The sequence below is a fragment of the Bos grunniens genome, chromosome 4 (genome assembly GCF_055505025.1).
Source record: "Bos grunniens cultivar Pamir isolate PY7600 chromosome 4, Bosgru_T2T1.0, whole genome shotgun sequence".
Taxonomy (NCBI): domain Eukaryota; kingdom Metazoa; phylum Chordata; class Mammalia; order Artiodactyla; family Bovidae; genus Bos; species Bos grunniens.
In genome coordinates, this window is record NC_141168.1 from 23,556,911 (window position 1) to 23,571,314 (window position 14,404).

The 14,404-nt window shown below is 38.7% G+C and overlaps 1 protein-coding gene across 2 annotated transcripts in view; it reads left to right on the forward strand.

Annotated features, from left to right (window-relative positions):
* The window catches only part of CHCHD3 (coiled-coil-helix-coiled-coil-helix domain containing 3), a 293,301-nt gene that overhangs the window by 90,659 nt on the left and 188,238 nt on the right, over positions 1-14,404 (forward strand). For both annotated transcript variants that reach the window (XM_086395587.1, XM_086395588.1), the window contains exon 4: positions 14,281-14,398. In XM_086395587.1, the coding sequence (XP_086251713.1) occupies positions 14,281-14,398 (118 nt within the window). The remainder of the gene's footprint in view (positions 1-14,280; positions 14,399-14,404) is intronic.

Here is a 14,404-nt window from a genome sequence, read left to right on the forward strand (position 1 = left end):
CTTGATGAAAGTGAAAGAGGAGAGTGAAAAAGTTGGCTTAAAGCTCAACATTCAGAAAACTAAGATCATGGCATCTGGTCCCATCACTTCATGGGAAATAGATGGGGAAACAGTGGAAACAGTGTCCGACTTTATATTTTTGGGCTCCAAAATCACTGCAGATGGTGACTGCAGCCATGAAATTAAAAGACGCTTACTCCTTGGAAGGAAAGTTATGACCAACCTAGATAGCATATTCAAAAACAGAGGCATTACTTTGCCAATGAAGGTCTGTCTAGTCAAGGCTAAGGTTTTTCCAGTGTTCATGTATGGATGTGAGAGTTGGACTGTGAAGAAAGCTGAACACTGAAGAATTGATGCTTTTGAACTGTGGTGTTGGAGAAGAGTCTCAAGAGTCCCTTGGACTGCAAGGAGATCCAACCAGTCCATTCTAAAGGAGATCAGTCCTGGGTGTTCATTGGAAGGACTGATGCTGAAGCTGAAACTCCAATACTTTGGCCACCTCATGCAAAGGGTTGACTCATTGGAAAAGACTGATGCTGGGAGGGATTAGGGGCAGGAGGAGAAGGGGACGACAGAGGATGAGATGCCTGGATGGCATCACTGACTCGATGGACATGAGTTTGAGTGAACTCTGGGAATTGGTGATGGACAGGGAGGCCTGGCATGCTGCGATTCATGGGGTCGCAAAGAGTCGGACACGACTGAGCTACTGAACTGAACAGCTTATAGTGAAGACACAATATAGGGAGATGGTTTCCATAAGAATTAATGTACAGTGCCCAAGATTGCCCCATCCAGCACTTTCAATCACTTCCCTCTGCCCTAAAATACTTTAAGTAGTAAACCTTCTACTGCGGGGTAAGAAAGTTGGATGGAAATGTGAAAGGTGGATAGGCTTCTAGGGAGGAGTTGGAGGCTTGAAAGCATCTCCATTGTCTTCTCATTGCAATTTCAGTCTAATTCCCAGCTGCTTTTTCTTAGTAGAGCATCTGCTGGATGGTTGTGAGCCAGTAGGTTAGTTTTGGCACAAGGATCACCAGTGTTGGCCCCAGTCTGTCTGAATTTTGCAGAGAGAACCTTCTGATTTCTCTGCCCCTGTTGACTGCTCTGAATGGGTAGAGGGTGGGAGACAGGAACAGAGAGACTTTCTCTTGGTTCCCTTGACAGGGGCCTGAGCAGGCACCCCTGCTTAACGTAGTTCAGAGCCCTGGTGAGTAGGAGATGAAAAGCAGCAGCAGCCTCTCAAAAAAGGTTCTTCTGGCAAGAACCGTTGGCACATTCGAATGGTGCTTTTGGTGTTGTAGCATGGGTGACTACTGCCACTTGGTCAGATACACTGGTTTTACAGTATGTCTTGATTTCATGGATACTGAAGGATGGTGGGGGGAATACCCCGTATATTTGATGAAATAGACTAAATTCTAGATGGAAATAAAGGGAAGTGAGAGAGAGGAGCAGTGATAATTAAATTATATAAAAACATTTCGCTGAACTGAAGAAAGATTGGAGGCTGCAAATTGAGAGGCCTCTATTCTGGGAGGGATTGATGAGAAAAGATGAGCACCTGGTCAGACTACTAAAATTTCTGAGCTCTAAGGATAAAGAGAAAATCTTATAAGCTTCCTGCCAGAAAGAACCACTAATTTATAGAGGAAATGTGATCAGTCCGGGTTTAGGCTTTTCTTTGCCAAACTGGAAGCTTGAAGGCAGAATGACATCTAGGGGTTCCTGAGAAAGGACTGAGAGCCCCCAATTCTGTGTTTCACTCTCATTCACCTGCCAGGGTGAGAAAGAGACTTACAAATAATGTAAGGATTTGGAGAACTTATTAATGTAAACAACTAGCAGTCAGAATCCACCAAGGAGACAGAACTCATCAGTTACTTTTATGGAGAGAATTTAATGTAAGAATTGTTAGTGAGCCACTTAGGAGCTGAAAAGGCAAAACAGCCACAACAAAGCAACTCACAGGCAGTGCTGTTGCTAGAAATCTATTGTTAGCCATCTATGTAATTATAATTTTTCTAGTAGCCACATCAAAAAAAGGAAAGAATTCTAAGATTTTATTTTCCCTGGTATATCCAGGAGGTTTTCATCTTAACATATAATCAACATAAAGCATGTTAGTGGGACATAGCACATTCTTATTTCCATACTCAGTATTAATCCAGTATGTATTTTGTACTGACAGCACATCTCAGTTTGGACAGATTGCATGGGCTTGGTAGCCGTGTGTGGCTGATTTCAGCGGTATTTGACAGTGCAGCTCTCAGCTATCCCAGAGGTAACGCTGGCAGGAAGTTAGGACTTAAAACACTGAATCTGGGAGGAGGGGCTCTATGGAGCTGCAGCCCAGGGAAGGGGAGGCCAGTGGTTCTGGCACTCAGATTTTTGAGGACCGTCCAGGTAGGGAGGGCTGGTGTTTCCAGAGTGAAGTGCAGGAAGGTTGCTTTTGCAGGTGTGAGCAGCCTGCAAACTGGATTGAACTGCTGCTGCAGGAACAAGTGCTGCTGCTGGCCTGAAGCAGTGAGGCCTGAGCGATGCTGAAAGGCGTGGACTGCAAACTGGAGCATTCCTTTTCCCTCCACCAGCCTGCGGGCTCCCTCTGGCGCCCTCTATTGGCAGAACCTAACAGGGACCCAGCTGCAAAGCAGGCATGGGGTTTAGAGACTCCTGGCTCCCACTTCACAAAGTAGGGGCGTGTGAAACTGAGTCACAGCTAAAAATCTGACATGCGGGTCCATCTTAGGAAGATTCTTAAAGAATTTGAACCAATTTGAAAATTAATTACAACAGAGATCTTAACTAGGGAAAGGTGGAGAGGAGTAATAGAACCTGTGAGAATCCATCTTTTCACTGTGTATTGATACATGGATGATAGAGTGGGAACATCTGATAAAGCTACTAATAAGGGTTTTTGAAAATGAAGAGAAATTCTTAATGGGAAAACTAAGAATTGTATGAATTTAAAAGCACTGAACTCTTAGCTCAGAGTTGGGTTGAGAGTCAAAGCATTCAAATGATTTCATCTTACTGACTTTGCAGAGGGTGGTGGTTGGGAAAATAGTAGGAATTTTGTTTTTAAACAATAGTAGGGAAGTGTTTGTGAATGTTCAGAAAGAGAATGATTACTAATCTCAAAGAAAAATACCAAAGATCTTTTTGGGATGGAAGAGCATGTATAGTAACTTGATAAAACTGGGAAAATAAGGAAAGGGGAAAAAGAAGTAAGAGCAAAGTAAGATTAATGGTAGACAAAATATAAAATTAAAGACATAAAGTTAAGTGTATCAGTTTCTAACTATTAATAATTGTAACTGATCACAGTTGCCCACTTAAAGATCAAGGGTGCCAGATTATTTTAACATACATATACATACACCAAGAGCTATGTATTATTTGACATACAAGTAAAACAAAGTTATTTGTTTAATCTTAATAAAAGTTAAAAAATTACTGGATTGTTAAAGCTGTACCAAGCAAAAGAAATATGAGAAAAGGTACAAATGAAGGTTGTCAGCCCTAAACAGAACAAAAAGGCACAATTATGTATTGATAACAAGCCAGATTTTAAAGACAACAGTCATTAACCTTTATGCATTAATCAAATTAGCAGCTCAACATGGGAATCAAAAATGATTACAAATTCAAAGACTGCTTGATTTAAAAAATAATAAAAAATGTTCTGTAATTATTCTTTCTTTAAAAATGTTTACTCTAGGATTGATGGTGGTATCTGCTAAGCTTTAACTTTAAAACATCTACCATGAAAAGTGTTGGAGTGAGTTAGGTGGTGTGTATGTCTTTGTATGTTTGGAGGGTGAGAGGTTGCAGTTGGGTTTAAGCTTGAAAGTCCTTTGAAATAGAAAAGAGGAAAAGTATTGATTGTTTCCCTTACAAATCTTAGGAAGGAGAACGGTGATATCTTCTCTCTCTCTGACCAAAAGTTTACCAAGACTTACTGACTTAACAAGGCCGGTTTCAAAATATGTGTTCTGGTGAAAATGTGTCTTTTAACAAAAAGCAAATGTAAGTACAGAAAACTGTTAAAGGCTTGATGCATCTTTTATGCATGTAAGGGTGTGTACTAAGTTGCTGTCGTTTCTTCGTAGCTCTGGGCCCAACCGTGTCTCACAGGTCCCTTGAACCAGGAGTGTTGTCCTAGTTTTCTGTCTTCAGGAGGACATCTCATGTTGCCATCTGTCCTGGACTCAAGCCCATCTGGGATGAGGCTAGTGCTTAAGTTGATGTCTTGTCCACCTGGGCCCATTAGAGGGGTTTGCCCCAGAGATACCTGCGTTTGACCTCTGGTTCCTTTTTCCTAGGAAGACTCTGTGGTTCTCCTCAACATCTTAGTAAATAAACGACTGCAGCGCCCATCCGATACACGTCCTCAAGGGAGGAGGGGAGATACTTTGAAAACAAGTCTTCAGTAGTAACGGGTCATGCATGGGCATTCCCTGCTACAACTTCTGTGCAGCAGTTTGTTTAAAGCCCTGCTGCTGCTAAGTTGCTTCAGTAGTGTCCGACTGTGTGCAACCCCATAGTCGGCAGCCCCCCAGGCTCCCCTGTGCTGACCGAGCACAGTTCAGCGTGTGCTGCTCCCACTGTTGCTCACGTGTATTTTGAATATTATAACAATTGGTATATACTCTCTAAGATAAAAAGATGATTATTGTAGCTTAAGATGCCTCTAAATATTTCATTTAAGCCAGATAAGAAAGAGGCCGCAGATTCTTCCAGTAGATACAAGTCAAGGGCACTTTGGGGTGTTGGGTAACTTCCTCAGGGAAGTTTAATTGTGAATTCCTGAGGGAGGGGGATGTGGGCCTTGGATATGGTGACATTAACTTGTGAACCGAAACCAGAATTCTTTTCACGTACAGATCTATTTTTCAGTGCAGTAAGAGAATGTATTTGATAAGCAAATGGTCCCAGAAAATCCAGGGTAGGTAGAACTTGTTCTCAAGTGAGACTTGAAATCGGGACTCGAAGTACAAAGTAATATGCCATGTGTGAACAAGAGGTGATTGTCTCAAATGAGGAGACGAGAACCATTTAGGATTATAACTATGGGTAAATCCCCCATATTTACCTGTATTCACTGTAGGTAACCTATATTAGCTGTAGGCTTCCAGTTAGAGGCTGTATGCTTGTTTTTCCTTCAGACATCATTTTGAAAGCCATGCAAGAAAATGCCCAGATTGTGGCTACATTTTAGTATGCTTTTAAACAAAAACACTTTTAAAAAAATGTTCTTGTGTAAAGCAAGGAAACTTTGTTACATTTTGAATGACATTTTAAATGATATTTGCGTGGAAACAAAGATGACCGAAACAAACATCCTCTTGGTTGTATTCAGAACCAAGTCTTAATGCTGGTTAGGTGATACTGATCGACTGTGGGTCTGCCAGATTGCAGTCATTCAGTTTTCCAAGACAGTGCCATTTCTTGCTAAATTATCATTATATAAAGAGTACCTGTGTTCCATTGGATTAAACTAGGCTCATCCTCTGTTAATTTCTTTCAACAGTGCTTATTGAATGCCTGCTAAGAGCCAGGCACTGTGGAGTGTCCGAGTTACAGTGGTACATGAGACAAAGTTCTCCCCCGTCCCCTGGCTTAATATGTATATATACACACTTACATTCTAATAGTGTATATGTATTATGTGTGTGTATCTTCTGTAAGAATGCAGGCTCTGAAATCAGCCTGCCTGGCTGCACCTCTCACTGGCTTTGTGACCCCAGGCAGATTACTTCATAAATCCTGTAAAGCCTTATTGTTACAAAACTTCTCTGTGCCTCAGCTTCTTCATCTGAAATAGAGTAAAACAGTTTTGATAGGGGTGCCTTTGAGGATTGTAAATGAGTTACACTCGTCAAGTGCTTAGACCTCTTCCTGGTACAAAGCAAGCATTAATAAATGCTGGCTCTTTATCTGTTATACATACAGATGTTACACATTCAGTATATATACACATACTGTGTATGAATAGGACATGGCCATGTAATGTACATTCATTCTAATGTGTTTATTTTGGAAATACAGTGCATGTATATTTCCTTCCAGGATGTGAAATTATTTGAGCTGAGAAATATTAAGCTTGCTTTTATTTTGGTAAAGTCTTATTAATAGAAAGCTGTATACTTTCTTTTTTGTCATTATTTTTAATAGTCTTAATAATTAGTTCGTTAAATTACCCACTCAGCTTTTCTGTTGAAAAGATGAATAGTAAACGGTATTTTGAATGCTAGTTCAGCATGTTCTGACAAAGTATGATGCATTAAAATGAAATTCGTCATTAGCATTAAAACTGACCTTTGTGGTCATAGTCGCTCATTTTTCTCTTCTAGTGTTTGAAACAGTCTAAGTACATTGCAGTACTATGCAGATATTCTGTGTGTAATGGTCATAGTTCAATTTTAGATAAATCATTTCCTCAAATCACTTTATCTGTAACAGTCTCAGTTTCCCATTTATTCTCACCCATTATCTGAGGTTCTTATCAACTTTCCTTCAGTAATATAATGGTCTTATATATTAAATTATAAGGTAATTTTCTAAGCTAGAATTGTGTAGCATTACTTCTGTGTCAGCCTACATGAAGATAAATCTGAGTATTTGTGAATTGCCAAATGAGCAGTGCCCAGGTTCAGAGAAACATCTAGGGCCATTGAAAGACAAACCACTTTGGGAAAGGGCTGGTGATAATTTTGACTCTGGCAAACTCAGACTTGATATAATGAAAGCAAATTTTAAAATGAGCTTCTTTTAAAACAATTATGAGTAATGTGGCTTGTAAAAACTGTCCTTACACGAGCACGAAGGTGAGTGACGTAATGAAAGCTGATCCCTGTTGGTGGTGGTGGCGTTGCTGCTTGTGATACTCCTCAGGTTCAAGAAGCGTGGCTTTGGAAATCAGATCAGGTCATTTCATGTCTCCTGTGTGCTTTTCCACATCTCAATTTTCTCATATATATATTTTTAAATAGTAATGCCTCCTTCACAGACAACAACAAAGTTGAATCTATAAAACATGCCTAGATAAGTTACCTTTAGAAACACTCCTCTCATTTTCTTAAAACCTTTAAGTTCTTTGAAATAAAGAACCTTAGGTTCTAAATAAAACCTTAGGTTCTTTGGTCAGTTTTTACACAAACTGAAATACATAAATTTTATATATCAGATATCTATAAGAACTGAACATATGTGAGTAAATTATTATTATTTTTACCATTTAAAGGACACGTGTAATGTTCATTATAAGAGATTTGGCTCATTTTTAGAAATTCATTTTGCTGGTGTATCTTACATCTCTCACCTGGTTGAGAATATATCGAGAACAAGAGCTCAGTTGCTAGGGTTTGAGGTGTAAGGATAGAGCTGACTGGTATTTGTTTCATTAAGCTTAGGCAAGCTATCCAATTACTTAATGCAAATAAGAAAAGTTTACACTAAACTCCTACTTCTTTGCTTAAAACTCTAGAGAATTTAAATGAGGAGAGATATGTATTTAAAAGAAGGAAATTTAAATGAAACTTAAATCAAGGGCTTAATGCAGAATAATATTAGACCAGGAGATCTGAAATAATAAGTGGGAAATGCCAGTAAATAAAAAAGAGAATGTATTCTCCAGGATACTTGGTATGTTTAGTTTTATCTTGAGATAATTCTTAAATCTTTGGATTTAAGTTAATAATGACTTATTTTTGTCTCATACCTGCCCCTCCCCCCCTTTTTAAAACAACAGGGTCCTTGGTAGCTCAGGAGCCTTGGGCTATGTAAAGCTCAGCCTTCAAAATTTAAAGCTAAGAAAACTGATGTTTATTATTAGATTGTGTCATTAAACTGCTAATAGGTAGTGAGGATTGGTTCTGGGTTCTACTGCCAAACTTCTTAAAGATATGAAATTCTGTTCAGGAAACTGTCACTACACAGACCTTTCTTTTTTTTCATTTTATTTTCAGACATTCCTTTAGAATAAACTATTTGAGAATTTGAACAGGTCTATTTGAAAGAAAATGAAAGTGACTGTAAGAATAAGGAGAATTTCTTTTTGGTCACTTTGTGCCATCCCCCAGTGTCTTTTCAACCAAGAGTCAAATATAACTAGGTCTTGGTAGTTGGAGGCTCTGAAATGTTATGAAGTGTAAACAGCCTTCTTCTTTAGGTTGGTGTGGTCCAGGATCATCCCACTTGTGACGCTTAGCATCACGGTGGCTTGGCCCTTGCAGAGCTCTGTTGTGTCTAGTTTCTTTTTTTTTTTCCATACTCATAGCTATTTATTATGCCATTGTTAGTTGTGCAAAAATGAGAAAGAAATATAGTGCCTGTGAAGTGAATGAATGAGATACATACCAGCAATAACTCCTTCCAAACAAAAAACTGTATATTTGTGTACAGAAATTGAATTATATTTATGAATAGAAATAATATACATGATTAGGTGAATAAATAAGCTAAAGTATTATAGTAAATTCAGTATATATAGGGTTAAGTATCTGTATATGTTTGTATTTATTTATTTTTTTTCATTGATTTTATTTTATTTTTTAAATTTTATTTTATTTTTAAACTTTACAATATTGTATTAGTTTTGCCAAATATCGAAATGAATCCGCCACGGGTATACCTGTGTTCCCCATCCTGAACCCTCCTCCCTCCTCCCTCCCCATACCATCCCTCTGGGTCGTCCCAGTGCACCAGCCCCAAGCATCCAGTATCGTGCATTGAACCTGGACTGGCGATTCGTTTCATACATGATATTATACATGTTTCAATGCCATTCTCCCAAATCTTCCCACCCCCTCCCTCTCCCACAGAGTCCATAAGACTGATCTATACATCAGTGTCTCTTTTGCTGTCTCGTACAGGGTTATTGTTACCATCTTTCTAAATTCCATATATATGCGTTAGTATACTGTATTGGTGTTTTTCTTTCTGGCTTACTTCACTCTGTATAATAGGCTCCAGTTTCATCCACCTCATTAGAACTGATTCAAATGTATTCTTTTTAATGGCTGAGTAATACTCCATTGTGTATATGTACCACAGCTTTCTTATCCATTTATCTGCTGATGGGCATCTAGGTTGCTTCCATGTCCTGGCTATTATAAACAGTGCTGCGATGAACACTGGGGTACATGTGTCTCTTTCCCTTCTGGTTTCCTCAGTGTGTATGCCCAGCAGTGGGATTGCTGGATCATAAGGCAGTTCTATTTCCAGTTTTTTAAGGAATCTCCACACTGTTCTCCATAGTGGCTGTACTAGTTTGCATTCCCACCAATAGTGTAAGAGAGTTCCGTTTTCTCCACACCCTCTCCAGCATTTATTGCTTGTAGACTTATGGATCGCAGCCATTCTGACTGGCGTGAAATGGTACCTCATAATGGTTTTGATTTGCATTTCTCTGATAATGAGTGATGTTGAGCATCTTTTCATGTGTTTGTTGGCCATCTGTATGTCTTCTTTGGAGAAATGTCTATTTAGTTCTTTGGCCCATTTTTTGATTGGGTCATTTATTTTTCTGGAGTTGAGCTGTAGGAGTTGCTTGTATATTTTTGAGATTAGTTGTTTGTCAGTTGCTTCATTTGCTATTATTTTCTCCCATTCTGAAGGCTGCCTTTTCACCTTGCTAATAGTTTCCTTTGTTGTGCAGAAGCTTTTAAGTTTAATTAGGTCCCATTTGTTTATTTTTGCTTTTATTTCCAATATTCTGGGAGGTGGGTCATAGAGGATCCTGCTGTCATGTATGTCGGAGAGCGTTTTGCCTATGTTCTCCTCTAGGAGTTTTATAGTTTCTGGTCTTACGTTGAGATCTTTAATCCATTTTGAGTTTATTTTTGTATATGGTGTTAGAAAGTGTTCTAGTTTCATTCTTTTACAAGTGGTTGACCAGATTTCCCAGCACCACTTGTTAAAGAGATTGTCTTTAATCCATTGTATATTCTTGCCTCCTTTGTCAAAGATAAGGTGTCCATATGTGCGTGGATTTATCTCTGGGCTTTCTGTTTTGTTCCATTGATCAATATTTCTGTCTTTGTGCCAGTACCATACTGTCTTGATAACTGTGGCTTTGTAATAGAGCCTGAAGTCAGGTAGGTTGATTCCTCCAGTTCCATTCTTCTTTCTCAAGATCGCTTTGGCTATTCGAGGTTTTTTGTATTTCCATACAAATTGTGAAATTACTTGTTCTAGCTCTGTGAAGAATACCATTGGTAGCTTGATAGGGATTGCATTGAATCTATAAATTGCTTTGGGTAGTATACTCATTTTCAGTATATTGATTCTTCCAATCCATGAACATGGTATATTTCTCCATCTATTAGTGTCCTCTTTGATTTCTTTCACCAGTGTTTTATAGTTTTCTATATATAGGTCTTTAGTTTCTTTAGGTAGATATATTCCTAAATATTTTATTCTCTTCGTTGCAATGGTGAATGGAATTGTTTCCTTAATTTCTCTTTCAGTTTTCTCATTATTAGTGTATAGGAATGCAAGGGATTTCTGTGTGTTGATTTTATATCCTGCAACTTTTCTATAATCATTGATTAGTTCTAGTAATTTTCTGGTGGAGTCTTTAGGGTTTTCTATGTAGAGGATCATGTCATCTGCAAATAGTGAGAGTTTTACTTCTTCTTTTCCAATTTGGATTCCTTTTATTTCTTTTTCTGCTCTGATTGCTGTGGCCAAAACTTCCAAAACTATGTGGAATAGTAATGGTGAAAGTGGGCACCCTTGTCTTGTTCGTGACTTTAGAGGAAATGCTTTCAATTTTTCACCATTGAGGATAATGTTTGCTGTGGGTTTGTCATATATAGCTTTTATTATGTTGAGGTATGTTCCTTCTATTCCTGCTTTCTGGAGAGTTCTTATCATAAATGGATGTTGAATTTTGTCAAAGGCTTTCTCTGCATCTATTGAGATAATCATATTGTTGTGTCTAGTTTCATAAGTCCCCCAGTCCTCTATTTTCTGCAGCTTGTTTTCTATTTTCCAATGAGTTGGAAATATGCCACTCATTCATTCATGCATATACTCAAGTATTTTGTGAGCACTTGTGGTGTGGGGCTGGCAGTGTTTAGCACTGGGTATATAGCAGTGGAAAAAAGCAAACCAGATCCTTGCCCTTATGGGAAACAAAGAAAGGAACATGTGCAAGGAGGGGGCTACTAGAGTCATTATAGTCGATTTACTTGTTAAAGGTGCTTGATCATAAAAATAAAGCAGAACATTGAAGAATTGGGGAAAAAAGCTGGAGAGGACCAAGCGATAGATCAGATCAGATCAGATCAGTCGTTCAGTCATGTCCAACTCTTTGCAACCCCATGAATCACAGCACGCCAGGCCTCCCTGTCCATCACCAACTCCCGGAGTTCACTCAGACTCACGTCCATCGAGTCAGTGATGCCATCCAACCATCTCATCCTCTGTCGTCCCCTTCTCTTCCTGCCCCCAATCCCTCCCAGCATCAGAGTCTTTTCCAATGAGTCAACTCTACGCATGAGGTGGCCAAAGTACTGGGAGTTTCAGCTTCAGCATCATTCCTTCCAAAGAAATCCCAGGGCTGATCTCCTTCAGAATGGACTGGTTGGATCTCCTTGCAGTCCAAGGGACTCTCAAGAGTCTTCTCCAACACCACAGTTCAAAAGCATCAATTCTTCGGCGCTCAGCCTTCTTCACAGTCCAACTCTCACATCCATACGTGACCACAGGAAAAACCATAGCCTTGACTAGATGAACCTTTGTTGGCAAAGTAATGTCTCTGCTTTTGAATATGCTATCTAGGTTGGTCATAATTTTCCTTCCAAGGAGTAAGCGTCTTTTAATTTCATAGCTGCAGTCACCATCTGCAGTGATTTTGGAGCCCAGAAAAATAAAGTCTGACACTGTTTCCACTGTTTCCCCATCTATCTCCCATGAAGTGATGGGACCGGATGCCATGATCTTTGTTTTCTGAATGTTGAGCTTTAAGCCAACTTTTTCACTCTCCACTTTCACTTTCATCAAGAGGCTTTTGAGTTCCTCTTCACTTTCTGCCATGAGGGTGGTGTCATCTGCATATCTGAGGTTATTGATAATTTTCCTGGCAATATAGTTATGGTATATTTAATGAATGTGGAGAGTTCCTTCTTTTCAGAAAATAACTGCTGCTTCTGTATTCCTGATCCCATGGTGGGTACTATTGTTATTACTGCTCCTCACCTAATGCACTGAGTGCTTACTGTGTCACAGGCTTTGTACTCAGTGCTTTTGTGTATCGAATTCTGTAAGGTAGGTGTTAATACCAGTCTATTTTACTCATGAGAATAACAGGACCAGGGAGGTTAACTACACTCAACTAGTAAGTGGTAGAGCCTTGGTTTAGACTCAGGATTGGTATTAGATATTGCAAGCTGAATAATCTTTATTTTTTTTTTTATTATAACATTGAAGACTTTTGCGCTTATGTTATTGCTTCATTTTTCATTAACTTGCTGAACTTTATATTTCCAAAGTTGAGCTACTTTTAACTCCATTTATAGTTAAAACTTATGCCATATGCAAGTAAACTCAGAAAAAATGTTATTAAAGTGAATAATACTTTAAAATTTGATATACCAATTGTGGAAATTTTGAGAAGCTTTAGTTATGTAGAACTCACTTTATGTCCAAGAACTAATAATGAAAACTGAATTTCACACTAGTTTTAGGTGTGTATATAAAGTGCCTGGCACAGTGTTTGCATACAAGCAGGTGATCTGTAAATTATAGTCATTTTTATTTTTCGTTTCCACCTCACTTGTCATCTAAGTAATGCCTTTTGCTTACAAGTGATAGGCTGGTAGAAATGCTTTATGTACCTTGTTTTCTGATCTGCTACAGTAACTTCAGCAGTTGTCTGCATGCTGTCCTTATGGGGACCATTTTGTTTCTCATGTTGCTTTCCTTTTATATAACTCCAGGATTTATTTGGGTAAAAGTATATTTGCCTCTGTTATTTATCTTTATTCAAGACATAAGTTTACACAGGTTTAATTTTTAGGCGGAAAAGCATTATCACTTTGGAATGTATTTTACAAACTGATTTTATCTGTTAGAATCGATTTGTGAGAATTTCAGAGTATCAAGGTGATACAGCAATTTAAAACTAGTAACCAAAAGTTTTCTTTTCTTTTCAAGAATCCTTTTTAAAACTGAAATTTGATAGACTAGTATTGAGTTCAATTTGGTTCTCATCATTCCCACTTACGAAGTAGATTGCACTCAGAATTTCACTTATACCAACATACCAATTTTGCTTTTTCTTTTTATAGCATCACTTATAACTTCAGGGATACGATGGTATAGAGGGATTTTTCTCTCAAAGAAGAAAAGGCAATCAAAATCTTTGTCCATGAGATTAGCCTAAAATGTACTCTCGCTCAGTGATTACTGAGAACCTTTATGGGCCCAGGCACATCTTTGTCATGCACAGGAGAGAGGTTGAAGTGGATCGCAGCTTAGTATGATCTAATTGTGTGATGAGGTTGATAGACCCGATGCAGTCAGGTGCTTCATTAGTAGAATTAGTGTTGGTTGGGAATCTTGGGAGGTGAGGTTCCGCTGTCTTACTCTGCTGGACCGCATCTGCAGTGTTAATATTTAGTTTGGAGCTAAGGGGCAAATTGGGAGTCATCCCACAAGTGAGGAGCCCTGCTCCTGAAAGGTCTGGCCATTTTTGCAGATAAAGATTGTTGGGAAATGAGAGAGTCACGGGGAGGAAAGATCTTTTAATAGTGTTTGTATTTCTTGCGGTGATGTCAGGTCCATGAGATCAGGGGCTGGTCCTTGTCAGTGCTGTGCCTCGCACAGTGCCTCGCATAGAGTCAATAAATAGCGGACTCAGTTTGGATGGGAGGATGATGGTTACCTTCAAATATTTGTCTTATAGATGACTTGTTAATTAGATGTATTACTTCTATCTCCAGAGGGCAGATGGAGTCACCAGGGATAGAATATTTAGTTGGGCAGATTTCAATTTGACATAAGAAGAACTTAGTGAAAACTAATTTAGCAGTTAGATTGATTAGCCTCTTGGTATATTTGAATTCTCTTCTTTTAAATGCTTGGATAAAGGGTGCATGAGGATTTATTAGAAAATATACCTGCTATTGATAAATTTTAGGCCAAGATGACTTCAGCTACTAACTTTGTGGTTGTTTCTATATTTTTATTTAAGTATTCCATTAAGCACATGATGTCAACTATTAAAATATATATTTTTTCTAAGTTAGAACTTTGTTGTCTTTTCAGACTGAAGCAAAGCAAAGAACTCGATGCAGAGAAGGCTTTTGCCAACGAGCAGTTGACCAGAGCTATCCTTCGTGAGAGGATATCAAATGAGGAGGAGCGTGCAAAGGCAAAGCACCTGGTGAGC